The 15,197-nt window shown below is 36.4% G+C and overlaps 1 protein-coding gene across 1 annotated transcript in view; it reads left to right on the top strand.

The window, feature by feature from the left end:
- THSD7A (thrombospondin type 1 domain containing 7A) overlaps positions 1-15,197 on the top strand; it is a 596,458-nt gene that overhangs the window by 526,403 nt on the left and 54,858 nt on the right. Inside the window, exons 21-22 of the mRNA XM_053714101.1 lie at positions 9,666-9,811; positions 11,139-11,313. Of these exons, the coding sequence (XP_053570076.1) occupies positions 9,666-9,811; positions 11,139-11,313 (321 nt within the window). The remainder of the gene's footprint in view (positions 1-9,665; positions 9,812-11,138; positions 11,314-15,197) is intronic.

Here is a 15,197-nt window from a genome sequence, read left to right as displayed (position 1 = left end):
CCTTTAAACAAATTAAACAGGTCTTTAAGGGCGTCCCTTATTGAAATACAAGTCCCTAATATATGACTGAACCAGTCAACAAAGGCTTCAGCGTCAATATCTTGTGTAAGTGTTATTTCTGAGCAGTCCGATGTGTCAGATTCTGTCAGTGTCTGTGGGGATGGACTACAAATTTTAGTTGTAGACCGTGTGTTGTTAACAGAATTTATGTCAAGAAATTTTGAAAAAAAGGAAATTGCGTGTTCAAGTCTATTTTTTATGTCGGTTTCTTTATAAATTGGGTTATCTGTAACATTCAAACAGTCTAAGTCCAATTCAGATATTATACCTTTAATGGCTAACGTTGATTTTAATAATAATCTATAGGCCGAAATAGCCCAATCACCTAAATTATCAGTAGCAATTTGTGTGTCATTTGCACATTGTGAATTTTCTACAACGGTTACAGTCTGTGAGATAGGTAATGTGGGGTTTCTCTTGTTAATAGTAATCGTAATGTCCTCTAAAGCCGTCCTAGGTTTTTTAAACAAAGATTGGCCGCTAGAAGTATCAATGTCACACTTTTTCTTGGTAGAAAAACAGTTCTTATTTTCAGAAAATTCTTGTGTCTGGGTTGACAATTGTTGTGGTTTTACATATGTTGACTTACCAGTATTAATTGGATTAGTTGTGTTAACACTTTTTTGTGTATCCTTAAAGCATCCTAAAAACCCGCTTTTTACACTCTTTAAACGCTTTGTTGGTTCATGCGTCACATGCGCTGTGGATGTCGAAGCAGTCTCACTATCTTCTATGTAACGTTTGTTGCGCCAGTATTTTCTTGATAACTTTGAAACTGAAAAAATAAAAAAATAAAAATAAAACCATTAGCTGCAGAATAAACAGTTTGTTCTATTATACATTGGTTTAAAATAAAGTTCTAATTAATTAAATGCCATTTCCGTGTAAAGATGAATTAGTAGTTTTGGAATAAATAAATGTAATAAATATATACCTTTTTTCACATATAAATCCTTTTGTTGTTCTTCTTGAACGTTGTTTTCAAGCGCAAGGGCTGGTACAATTGTCGCCGTATGGCTCTCGAGTGGTACAATGCTATTTTCTTTTGTTAATGTGGATATTTCTGGGAAAATAAACAAACAATATTAATATATTTGGGAAAAAACTATATATGTTAAGCCTCAGACATGTTCAGACTTGTTCATAGTACAGAAATTAGTATTGCATGCCATATACCCAGATTGTAATCTTACCGTCCACATCTTGATTTACGACTTGATGCGCATCATTATCTAGTAGTTCTATATTGAAATTATCGATATAGTATTCTGAAACTGTGTATAGAAAAATAAAATAAAAAAGAAAATATGAAATATATTTAACAGTCTAAAGTCCATGGTTTATATATCTATATACAATTAAACAAGTACAAATAAATAAATAATATTTCTATTTACAACATGGCAGTTGTACAATAAGAGATATCTGAAATATATTACATTTGTTTTTTAAAAAAATAAATAAATATATATACAGTATATATGTATATACACACATACACGTATGATACAATTTAAAAATTATTAAACAACATTTGACAGTGTAAAAATAAATACCTTGTGTTTCTAAAGACCACTTGTCCAGAGCACATTCATCAAAGGGGATTTCTTCAGAATGTTCCTATAATTCAAACATACAGGCTATTTAAGGTTACTATTTTAAAGGAAATGACGACATGGGGGCGTAAAAATAGAAAAGAAAAAAAGTGTATTGTTGAAACGTGCAAAATGTATAATTTTAAGCATTTATGAATGAATCTAAATAAGTGTTTAAAACAGAGATTTTTAAGGCCATGATACCATAGAATGTGACCGGTAAAATAAATATATTCTAAGTCTATTTTTTTTTTTTTAAACACATCTACAATTTTTATATTATAATTTTACATTTAAAAAATAAAATACGGTGATAGAACAAAATTATTATTTAACAGTACATGTCATAGAAATTTAGAAAATAATTACACATTATTTAACATTAGGCCTTAAACGTATATAATAATAAAGGATAACGTGTGAGTTGCAACCACTAATAAAAAATAAAAATAAAAAAATAAAAACTTACCATCCTTGAGTGATGATCGCTGGCTTTGCTGACTGTGTAGTAGACTGCTTGTGTAAAGAACTGCATGGGGAATATGTTTTATTTAAAGCCCACCCAAAAAAAAAAAAAAAACATGTTGACACTCCACACCTGTCAATTTCAGCAATGACCACCCAAAAAGCCAGTCCTCATTCTCGCACTCCACACCTGTCATTGCCTGCAATGACCACCCCCCAAAAAGCCCGCCCTCATTCTTGCAGACCCCACCTGTCATTGTATTAAAAAAAAAGGACAAAAATATTCGTGTATAATATAGATTGTATTTTATTATAGAAATAAGCGTTCAAATACATATCAATACATATGTGTTGTCACTAGTTTTCTTTAACACAGTAAATGCTAAACTAAATATTTTTATAACAAGCCATACAGTTTTGAATATCTTTGTCTTTCACTCTTTTAAACCTTACACTGATAATAAATTGTCTTACAAAATTAGACACTATACGGTCATTGGTCTTTAAACTGTTTGTAAAATTACCAAGAATATCTTTAAATGAAAAACCTTTACACAAGTGATAAATAAAATGAATACAGAATTCACCGCAAACAGATGACATTGTATCTTGTAATTGTTTGTTTTGAAATATTACACAGTGTGAATTTCTATTTAAAAACCTTAAAATTTCTTTAGGAAAAATTTCAGTTGCAGGCGAAAGGCCGTAAGAATCAAAGAAAAATGCACTTCTTTTCTCGTCTATATACACCGCTAACCAGTGTTCACCCGGCAGCCTGTGCGGATGTGTATTTATAATAAAGCAAGCGGGTAGACGCTTTAGTTTGCGCCTTGGAAGTAAGTCACAGGCATATACACCTTTGAATTTGCCGTGTGTAACTCGGTCAGAATTTAAAATGTCCATTATTTGTATAGTGTTCATGATTTCTTTTTAGAGGTAATCGTACAAAATCTCACGTCGCTGGTTTATCTCAATAATATTATCAAAAACGCCGTAAGCTATCAGGTTGACAGTCCTCTCTAAAGCTCTAGAGAAGCGAATTTCAGCTCTTAGGTTGCCGTTACGTATCAGAGAGAAATGGTTTCCATGTTCGTGATCCGCTGACAATTCAAACGCAAAGAGCGTGTAACCATCCAAAAATTCATCTCTATTTAGAAGAAATCCAGAATCGGTGTTTTGTTTACCGGCTATTTGCAAAAGAGCTGTGTATTCACGTATAGCGTTTCTGTTTTCAAAGTCAGGCTGGAATGGTTTTGCGGGTATTTGCTCGCCGTCCAAATAAAGCGCAGCAAAATTTACAAAGTTATGCCTGAAAAACAAAGGGTTCTTGTCGTAGGCTCCTGAAAATGCATCATTATCCACAAATCCGATGATTAACAATTTTGGTAATTGCCCCAAAAATAAATTCTCAAAATTGCAGACACGGGTCCCCTGAGCTATGCTGTAAACTTTTAATCCAACTCTGTCTATAGTGTATTTAGCATGGCCGGCTAAAAGGCCTTGGGCATGGCCTATGCGTACAGCCGCAGAGATTTGCACCCTTTTCACAAACAGCGAAGCCTGCAGAATTTGTATCTTGAATGGTTCAGGGTCCGCAGACATTAAGCAGAATGAGTCTTTATTCCGTGTGAGTCTTATTCTTAGGTCTACGCCGTTGATGATAAACTTCTCCTGAAAGAAGAGGTCGCTGTGTAAGTGTCCCAGTAGCTCCACTGTGCGACTGCCCGCTGTCATTTGAGCACGTTTTGCAAAGCCTTTGTTATCACCGCCTAAAACACGTGTATTATGCTGCCCCGCCGTGTCCATGTAAAATAAGCCAGCTGTGAATTTAGTAGACAGTGCATCACGGCTATAATTTAGAATAGTTTCAATGTAGGCACGGTACGTGTAAAGGTTGTTGGACTGCGATATAAGCCTATCACCCAGCGTAACATCCACTTGATTGAATAGCGTAGCTATCGGGTAATTAATTAGGCTAACGCGTGCATCATCGGGTATTGGCGTGTTATCTTGTTTCACAATTTTACACGTTATATAAAGCAGAGTATTATTCAGATCAAAATAGCTTTCTCCATTGCCTGCAATGTAAAATTCAAGTGGGGCTGTATCTGAGATAGCTGCTAATGGTTGCACCTCCACATACAGACTTTTTTCTATACTTGTCTGCGTCGGTTGAATTTCAAAAATATCCAGTTCTGACTTGGCACATTCTGCTGATGCGGTATGAATAAAAGACATTTTGTTGTAAATTAATGTATGGTACCTTTCTGATTAAAAAATATCGTTGAGGCTTCTTTGCTTGTTTTTCTGTCTCTTTAAAGTTTTGCGAGTGTTGCTTCTGTTTAGATTTGATGTTGAGCCGAGTGGAAAAGCGGTTTTGTGTTTACGTTTTCCTTTTGAGCGGCGTTTTATACATAGAATGCCAGACCCCGCCTGTTCATTACTACCCATTTTGTTCATCATCGCTGCTGAAACACGCCCCACAACATCTTTAGCAATTCCCGTAGCTGCAGTTTTTACATGAGGTTTAACTATATCAAATGCACGTCTAAAGAGAGGTACGGCACGTCTGAAGAGGTTGCGAAAAACACCCGCTAAACCGCGGCCGTACATGTGTGCTGAACCGTGAAATCCAGGTAAACCGTGACCGGCCTGAGCTCTGTAGTACATACTGTAAATATGAGGTTCGCCATAATTTTTAACAGCAACCATGTTTTATCCGTACAAGTAACCTTTCCGCTGTCTAAAATGAAGTTTAACTATCGACTTCCCGTACTTGAATGGCACGTGAGTGTTCTGATCAGTCTTTATCTCAATCGTGATGCAGTCTATATAGTGTTTACTGACTGGTATGTAATCAGTTTTTGTATATTGCTGCGTGATGATTTCATTATTACTGCCGGTAATGGGCGCAGTACGAAGAAGAGGTGCATAACTGTCACCAACTCTGACATGTTCAATTATATCAGTATAAATAAAGAGAGTATAGAAACCGGCATTTATATCACAATATATTTTTCCTTTATTATTCTTGGTGCCTTGACTGCTACTAAGCCCCAAAATATGCGTCAGTTTTTCTGATGTTGATATTTCGCCATTACCTAAAACCTTTACACTTCTACCTAATTCATCGTACTTCAGCTTTAAATCAATGTTTACACTTTGGAGTGCTCCAAATTTTTCATTGATCGCTCTAACTAAATCATTCATATCTTTATAATAACCAGGTTTTACACCAACGGTCGTTGATAGTTTGTTTTGAGTAGTAATTGATATTTTTCCATCTGCGGCATCAAAGGTGTCGTATGTATGCGGATACTGTAAGGCGCATAAGCCTACTTCCCAATCGCCTTGTAATATAATGGGCTTAGCCAGTTTTGTTGTAAAGTTGGAAATTTCATTTTGCGGAAAGATATCATAGGACGCGTTACTCGGTAAAGTTAAAAAAAAGGGGGCTACCTCCATTATTCTAAATCGTAGACAGCTGCGCTTTAGGTATCCAACAATTAAATTTGTGCGGGTAACCTTTCCAGTGCACAAAGAAATACAATTCGCCACCTATACGCTTGCGTTTTAAAATTTTTTCAATTTTGTAAACGCGGTCAGGATTATATGCTATTTTTTGAAGCTCTTCAGCGTAAAATGTCCCTTCGATAGACTCATCAGCAAGATCTTTTACTTTGTAAAGCGGTTTAAGCCCACGTGTATTTATACTTGCGATAATAAATATTTCATCTGTAAAAGTCTGTTCATAAGCTTTGGTAAACACACCCTTGAATTTTGATATTCTCACATAATCACCAATTTTTAAAAGCGGCTGTATCTTTTTTGCTTTAAAATATTTTCCGTATATTATATTCCAGATTTGCAAAGAGTTAGCACGTGTCACTGCTGCTGGTGCGCACTGAATGGTTCGATGGAATGTGTGATTATAACTATAAACCAAATCTTGTAGTATATCAACATATTTGTAGGTATTAAATGCTGTAAAATAGCGCCACATTTTTTACTTCAAAGTACGATTAAAGCGCTCAATAATGGCTGCCTTAACAGCATTGTACGCTACATAATGGTGAATTTTATGTGTTTTGAACAGTGCTTTTACATGTCTGTTCAGAAATTCAGTGCCGCAGTCTGTTTGAAGTTTCTGCGGCTTTCTTCCTGTTAGAAATATATATTTAAACGCTTTCGCTATAGTTGGCCCTGCTTTATTTTTTAAAGCCATTACAAATGCATACTTTGATAAAACATCAATAACTGTTAATATGTATTTTACACCGTTGTTAAACTTTGAATAATCTGTCAATGAGACCAGATCTGCTTGCCATAAATAGTCTATATTTGAAGCACATATCATATTTCTATTAAAACGTTTTCTTATTGGCTTATGAAGTGTATACGTATCCTGTGTTGTGAGCCACGCTTGGATATTTTTTCTTGGTATTTTATTTTTCAAACTTTGACATAATTTATCAACACCGCCAAAAGCGCCAATTTTATTTGGCGTTAAATAGTTTTCTTTCATAATCTGATTTTGGGCAGGCATATTTTAATGCAGAAAATTCTTGTCTAGAGATAGACAGCTGGCTCTGTTTTAACAGCTGTAGGGGTCTTCTGTATGAGAATGAATAACTGTGTGTAATTACCAGGTGTTTAATGAGTTGTAAGCTGTTTTATTGCTTGGCCTCTTAAGGCAGGGTGTGACTTTTTGACAATGCAAAGTTAGCTTCCTATCAACACTGTTAGCTTCCTATCATTTTGTGTTTATCTGAACAGCTGACAAAATGACTTGGAGCTATGAGAATAGCTGCCCATGTGAAAATACCATTTCAGCTGTTTAAGACAAAAATAATGCTAATACATGTTCTAAAATAGATTTTGAAGCCTTTTTTTCAGTTTTACTGACAGTTTAAACCTTAAAAGGCAATTGTACCAAAATATGCACTTTGTAATTTAAGATCTATTGAAAAGGGGGTGTGTACACATAATTCTACATATATTAGTAGTCATATAGCAGCACGCAGTGCTGCAAAAGTTTGAAGCTAATGTGTTTTAAACTACAGTTTTCATGATTTTTTCCTGGTCAATATATGTATATATTTAATATACATACTTAAGGTAATGCCTGATTTCAGTTTTTTTGTGTGAACAGCTCTCTCTCTATTTCTCTCTGTGTGTGTAATATACTGTATATTTTTTATTTTATTTTATTTTTTGTTTTGTTTAAATAACCCTCTCTATTCCTCTCGCCTCTCTGTTTCTCTCACCCTGTGTGTGTGTGTGTGTGTGTGTGTGTGTGTGTGTGTGTATTGATATATATTGATATATATATCTCCCAACATGTTTATTCAATTTTATTTATTTTTTGGCTTTCTTTCTTTTTTGTGTGTGAATACATCTCTCTCTCTATTTCTCTCTCTTTCTGTGTCTGTGTGTGTGTATTGATATATATTGATATATATATCTCCCAACATGTTTATTCAATTTTATTTATTTTTTCTTTGTCGTGCCCATAGCCTTAAACGTAAATAAAACGTATTAAAAATATTGACTACAAAACCTATTGGCTATTACATATACCCCTGCAAAGTAAAAACATTACGCTCAGTCATAAAACAATTATTCAATAAAAATACATTTTATTTATTACGCAACTATATAATTACCGTATCAAAAGCATTGCTATCAATAAAAATACATTTTATTTATTACGCAACGGTATCATTACCATATCAAAATCATTATCAATATTAAAAAGGGGCGGATTCTAGGGGCGGGAAAATGGGCGGAGACTTAGGTGTGAAAGGGGCGGGATTTATGTAAAAAGGGGCGTGGCACCTGTCAAATTAAGTTTGACGACATGTGTAGCTTCTTACTACTTATATAACATTAATGAAAACAACATCTTATTATCATCATTCTGTCAGACAAACTGACCTACAAAAATTTAAAGGTAACTACTGCATCTAACAAGACTTTTCTGTTGTCATATATAAATCAAAATCTGCAATAAACTTAAAGGGATTAAAAACTAAATAGATTTTGTGCACCTCTCTCTAATCATGGATGCCGCCATGTTGGAACCTAGAATGCACTGCAGGTATCTAAAGGAGAGTTACTGCACGTATGCAAACAGGTCAGCACTGGAGTGCAAAAAAAGATCCATTTCAACATGGTTGCATCCATGACTAGCAGGAGGTGGGTAATAACCTTAATAATGTGCTTTTAAAATGTATTTAGTGTTTAATGTCCCTTTAAGATTAAGTGAAGGTAAGTGTACCACAAAGCACAAAGAATTGCAACTTCACTGGAGGCATTCAATCAGTGTAATGTGCTCTGGTAAGTTTTTGTGCTTTATTTACCTATTGGTCTGGGAAAAACAGAAATTCTATCCATATATATATTTATTTATTTTGTGTGTAAAGAATTAGTAAATACCATCTTTGTACAGAAACTCCAAAAAGTCCAACCTAAATGCAGGAGTTACACATAGTTAAAGGGACAATCAACACAAACATTTCTATTGTTTAAAAAGATAGATAATTCCTTTATTACCCATTCCCCAGCTTTGAACAAAAAACATGGTTATATTAATAGGCTTTATAACCTTTAAGCCTCTGAATTTGTGACTGTTTCTAAGTCACTAAAGACAGCCCCTTGATCACATGCTTTGTATTAGCTTTTAACAACAGGGGAGTGCTTGTTCATGTGAGCCATATAGATAATATTGAGCTCTCGCCCGTGCCTTCTAACACAACACTAATTGGCTTAAATGCAAGTTAATAGATAAAGTCATGTGACCAGGGAGCTGTCAGAAGATGCTTAGATACAAGGTAATCACAGAGATAAAAAGTGTATTAATATAACATTGTTTTCTGTGCAAAATTGGGGAATGGGTAATAAAGGGATTAGCTATCATTTTAAACAATATTTTTTTTTGCGCTGACTGTCCCTTTAAAGTTAAATGCACCACTAGTCAAGTGCTTTGCGCTGATTGACATATGCCACACTGTTTGGATCAGTGGACTTTTTCAGCTCCTGACCAATAGAGCATTTGAGGTCCACAGCTGAATTTAACTGTGTTTTTGAGGGGTTAAACACAATTATATATGCAATACATTAATTCATATAGAAAAAGCTGTAATAGGTCAATAATTTTCTTATTGCAGCTTTTTATCTCCATAAAATAATGAGCAGATTTAATATGTGTTGGTTTGGATGATCAAAATGTTTTTTAAAATATTGGACTCATATTAGGTATATTTATTTAAACCTTTCACCAGATTACTGAACCAGCATTTATTATGTGAGATATCTAATTTATTTACAAATAAGATTTATTGCTGTGTATTGGTGATGCTTAAAATGTGGTCCATTGGGAAAAATAAAACAACATCTTCAAGAGCTTGAGATGTCCAACTATATAAAAAGTAAACCATCAGCTGTTTTTTTTCTTTATTTGTTGTCATGGAATGTTCATATCTTGTGTATGAATAAATCAGAGAAATGTTATGGGATTAATTTATATATTCTTTTTACTTCTAGGGAGAATGGTACGCAAAAGATCTGCGATCCAACCATCTCAGGGAGATGGCAGACCATGCCCTTCACAGATGGAGCAGTCCAAGCCCTGTCCTGTAAAGCCATGTTACAGATGGCAGTATGGACGCTGGTCTGTGTGTGAAGTTGAGGTATATTTTAGTTTAGATATTAACTGAAATTGTGGTACAATGCACAAAACATAATACTGTCATTTTAAATACAGGTAGCCCCCAGTTTATGTCAGGGTTTCATTCTTGAAGGAACTTTTGCTAAACATTTTTTGTGTAAAATGAACAAACTTCTGTGGGAAGTCAAGAAGTTTAATTGACAGGCACCTCTCTTAATTGACATAAATAATTAGCAAAGCTGTAACTCTTACTATTGTGAATTTTCATAAAGCAAACCATTGTAAAATGAGGGCTACCTGCTTTCTAGTTATTTCTTGATTATATCACACAAATCAAAAAATAGTTTTTAAACCCATTACACTTATTTTGTTAATTCAATGAACAGTAAAGTCAAAATTAAACTTTCTTGATTCAGATAGAGCATGTAGTTTAAAACAACTTTCTATTTTACTTCTATTATCTCATTTACTCTGTTCTCTTTGCATTCTTTGTTGAAAATCATCTAGGTAGACTTAGGAGCAGCAAAGCACTACTGTGATCTAGCTGCTGATTGGTGGCTTCACATATGCCTCGTGCCATTGGCACAGTCGATGTGTTCAGCTAACTCCCAGTAGTGTGTTGGTGCTCCTTCAACAAAGGATATAAAGGGAATAAAGCAAATTTGATAATATAAGTAAATTGGAAAGTTGTTAAAGATTATATGTTCTATCTAAATCATGAAAGACATTTTTGGTTTTATGTATTTGCCTGTCAACATCTGGGTGCATCCCCTGTACTAACTTGGGCAGAGCTGTAAGCTCTCATTATGACCTTACACTGCTATACTAGTCAGCGACTATCAGTGGTTCTGACCTAGGACTGCTATGCAGATCTTGAGAACTTGACTTGGGGATATATATTTTATTATTAGTTCAATTTTAAAGACAATATTTTTGTATGTAAAGAAGTAAAAACAAAAATAGCGGAGCACAGACTTCAAAAAAGAGGGAAAATGTATTATTTAAACATGGATAATGAGGTAAAAACACACACTTGCAAGTGTAAAACAATTGGTCTCAGTAAAAACACATATTTAACCTAAAAACGATTGGCGGGTGTTATATATTTACTAAAAAGACTTCTGCATCAACACTGAAGTGGAGTTAAATACCAAGCTAATAAAAAGATGGAGTCTCACCTCCCACCACCTCATCTGATTGTTCACCTTGGAGAGATGTTGGAAGGAATGTGGAAATAAAGTTACACTTCTCCATATTTGGTGTAATGGCCTTTACATTTAGTAATTACATTCTCTTCAGTAAAATTAGGGTTGTAATGACCAACTTCTTATCTGTGTTTTTAATCCTAGGATGCTCAGTGTGGTGAAGGTATACGGTTCAGAAACATTTCCTGCGTAGTCTATGATGGAACCAAGGAAGACACTGGAAAAATAGTGGATGAAGAATTTTGTAGTGACATCGAACTCATAGTTAATGGTGATAATAAAGTCATCCTTGAAGAAGCATGTACAGTGCCGTGTCCAGGTATTGTAAGAATTACATTTTCCATTAAACTTAAAATATTTTATTAGCATTATGGTTTTACTCAGATTTATTTAAAAAAAAACAAAAAAAAAAACGGGTTCTATTGCATTTCATATTTCCTAGCTGGTTATGTGGAATTTGTAGTTCATGGTTTAGGGAAAAATTCCACAGAAAATATTGATATTATCATCAAATAAAAATGAATACTTTCAAGATAATCATGCTTTTTGGTGCTTCCCAATTAATGAAATGAAGCAAATTATCATTTAACAAAGCACTGTCCATCCTAAGCACAGTTACAAATGTGCCTCTCTTGGTCCTGGCCAACACTGCTTCTTAGTCGCAATATAGCCCTTCCCTGCATCTGTCTCAACCAGCACTATGTTTCTATCTCTGAGTTTTTCTAGAAATATATAGTATCCCACAGAAGTGAGTACACCCCTCACATTTTTGTAAATATTTTATTATATATTTTCATGTGACAATACTGAAGAAATGATAATTTCCTTCAATGTAAAGTAGTGAGTATACAGCCTGTATAACAGTGTAAATATGCTGTCCCCTCAACACACAGCCATTAATGTCTAAACCGTTGGCAACAAAAGTGAGTACACCCCTAAGTGGAAATGTCCAAATTGGGCCCAAAGTGCCAATATTTGTTGTGGCCACCATTATTTTCCAGCACTGCCTTAACCCTCTTGGGCATGGAGTTCACCAGAGCTTCACAGGTTGCCACTGGAGTCCTCTTCCACTCCTCCATGACAACATCACGGAGCTGGTGGATGTTTGAGACCTTGCGCTCCCCCACCTTCCATTTGAGGATGCCCCACCGATGCTGAATAGGGTTTAGGTCTGGAGACATGCTTGCCCAGCCCATTACCTTTACCTCAGCTTCTTTAGCAAGGCAGTGGACGTCTTGGAGGTGTGTTTGGGGTCATAATCATGTTGGAATACTGCCCTGCGGCCCAGTCTCCAAAGGGAGGGGATCATGCTCTGCTTCAGTATGTCACAGTACATGTTGGCATTCATGGTTCCCTCAATGAACTGTAGCTTCCTAGTGCCAGCAGCACTCATGCAGGCCCAGACCATGACACTCCCACCACCATGCTTGACTGTAGGCAAGACACACTTGTCTTTGTACTCCTCAGCTGGTTGCCACCACACACGCTTGACACCATCTGAACCAAATAAGTTTATCTTGGTCTCATCAAAACACAGGATATGGTTCCTGTAATCCATGTCCTTAGTCTGCATCAGCATACTGTTTGCGGGCTTTCTTGTGCATCATCTTTAGAAGAGGCTTCCTTCTGGGACATCAGCCATGCAGACCAATTAGATGCAGTGTGCGGAGTATGGTCTGAGTACTGACAGGCTGACACCTCACCCCTTCAACCTCTGCAGCAATGCTGGCAGCACTCATACGTCTATTTCCCAAAGTGTCACAATCCATGCAATCTCTCCTTGGATCTATGGCAGAGATAGTTAATTGTAATGTTGTTATAATATAACAATGTATCTTTGTTTGTTGCTATATTGAGTTTGTCGCAATCAGTACTTAAACTGCAACAAAGTTCAAATTAGCTTTTCTCTTACTACATATTACAGCTGAAATAATATGTAAAGTATGCAGATAAATATGTAGTCAGGGGCGAAACTACAGGGGGTGCAGGACCCAGCTTCAAAACATTTTTTTTACAATTAAAAACATTGACCTGCCATTGCCTGCACTGATATCATGTGAGTGTGACATGATGCTTCACTAGTGTCTCTGACTACAGGGGTTAGTGTTTCTGTTTTACCCATTGGTGTTTATGTGTGTGTGTGTATGTGACTGTGTGTGTATTTATGCTATGTTTGTGGAACCAGCAAATTACAGACCTTGTTACTACAGCATGGGGGGCGGGGGGTAAACAGTGTCACTATATAGTACCATTATATACAGTACGGGGGGCTGGACCATGTCAAAGACTACTTCACTTTATACTGGGGCGGGTAGGGTCAGGCCAGTCATCTCACCGGCAGATTACAGACTGTGTCACTGACTCACTATATACAGTACTGGTGGGTTAAACATTGTCACTATATACAATTATAGGGGGTCAGACCATCTCACAGACTGTGGGCACAGGGTACCTGCTTTTGCAGACATGTAATCTGATTCACATTTTTTGTGTGTGTTAAATGTAAAAAAAAAAAAAAAAAGATATGTACCAAATTCACTTTTTTTGGGGGGGGGGGGGGGCTTCTTAGATTCTTGCACCTGGGCCCTGTGGTTTCTAGTTACGCCTTTGTATATAGTGATAACAGTACTGTTCATAGTGATATCAGGATTTATATAAACAAACATGTTAAATTGTGAAATAGTAAGTATGGAATATCATCGTGCATTGGAAGATCCGGTAACCATAAGTAACAGAAAGAAGGTAACTCGAGATTTTTTTAAGTGTAACAGCAGAATGCAATTCCGTAAGAATATACAGCACAGAATGACTGGAAGGAGTTGCCAACAATGGCTTACCTTGTACGGAGGAAGATTGTTCTGAGGATGCGTGACGTCACGATCAGCTGGTACTGAAGTGGAAATGCGGATCCCTGAGGAGAAGCCGAAAACTTTTCCCGAGCAGAAAGATAATCTGCAGCTCTGATACAATATGAGTCCTTGAGAGAAGTTAGGTAAGATTACCGTAACAGGAATCCACACAAGCTGGAACTGAGAAACAAAAGCTCCGGCTAGAGTTGCTGCAGACAAAACAGACTTCTACAAGGAAGCCTCAGCAGAGAGAGGCAAGTATACCTTTCAGTGTGAATGAACACTAGGGCCCCTTTTATACCATGGGAGTAAATAGTAAGTGATCCTTAAAGGTACAGTAGATGAAGAGAATTGAATAATTAAAGACACAGTTACCATACCATAGAATATGTGACACAAAGACAACCTCTGGATATGATGCTTAGCATGTGCACCCAACATCTTTGGTTGACCATGGAGAGGCCAGTTCTGAGTGGAACCTGTCCTTTGAAACCGATGTATGGTCTTGCCCACCGTGCTGAAGCTCAGTTTCAGGGTCTTGGCAATATTCTTATAGATTCCACATTCCACAGCAAAGAGATAAAGGAGCACCACTACAAAGATTGTGAATAAAACTTAGACTTTTATTTCCAATAAAGATAAAATTGAAAGCAGATCAAGCTGCCACTATGACAGTGGAGATGGGATGAGGAGCTCACTCCTCAACACTGCTGCTGATGCATTTCGGCCTACACAGCCGTAACTGTAGCTGCAGTTTACTGACAAAAACAGTCCTTTTAAAACACTTAGAGGCATATTTATCAAATGTCTGTCAGACCTGATCCGACATTGTGGATCAGGTCCGACAGACATCGCTGAATGCGGAGAGCAATACGCTCTCCGTATTAAGCATTGCACCAGCAGCTCGCGGCCGCCAGCAGGGGGTGTCAATCAACCCAATTGTACTTGATCGGGTTGAATTTTGGCGATGTCTGTCCTCCTCATCAGAGCAGATGGACAGGGTTATGGAGCAGCGTTCTATAGACTGCTGCTTCATAACTGCTGTTTCTGGCGAGTCTGAAGACTCGCCAGAAACACGGGCCCTCAAGCCCCATTTGGAGCTTGATAAATGGGCCTCATAGTATCAAGGGATTGGCTAAAACCAATATCATAGAGTGAGCCCTCAAACTCCACCCCTCAGTCATGTGGGATATACATCACCTCCTTTTAACTTCTTATATTACAAGTTAGTATTGGATCTATAAACAATTGTAAAGGAAAACACATTGCAGAATACAACAATACATTGGTATTTGCAGGAATAATAAAGAACTAATTTATTCCTGTATTGCTTTCTGATTATTGAAATCAAAAA

This window comes from Bombina bombina, chromosome 5, assembly GCF_027579735.1.
Source record: "Bombina bombina isolate aBomBom1 chromosome 5, aBomBom1.pri, whole genome shotgun sequence".
Classification (NCBI taxonomy): domain Eukaryota; kingdom Metazoa; phylum Chordata; class Amphibia; order Anura; family Bombinatoridae; genus Bombina; species Bombina bombina.
Note: the sequence above shows the minus strand (reverse complement) of the source record. Positions and strands in the feature narration are given on the sequence as shown.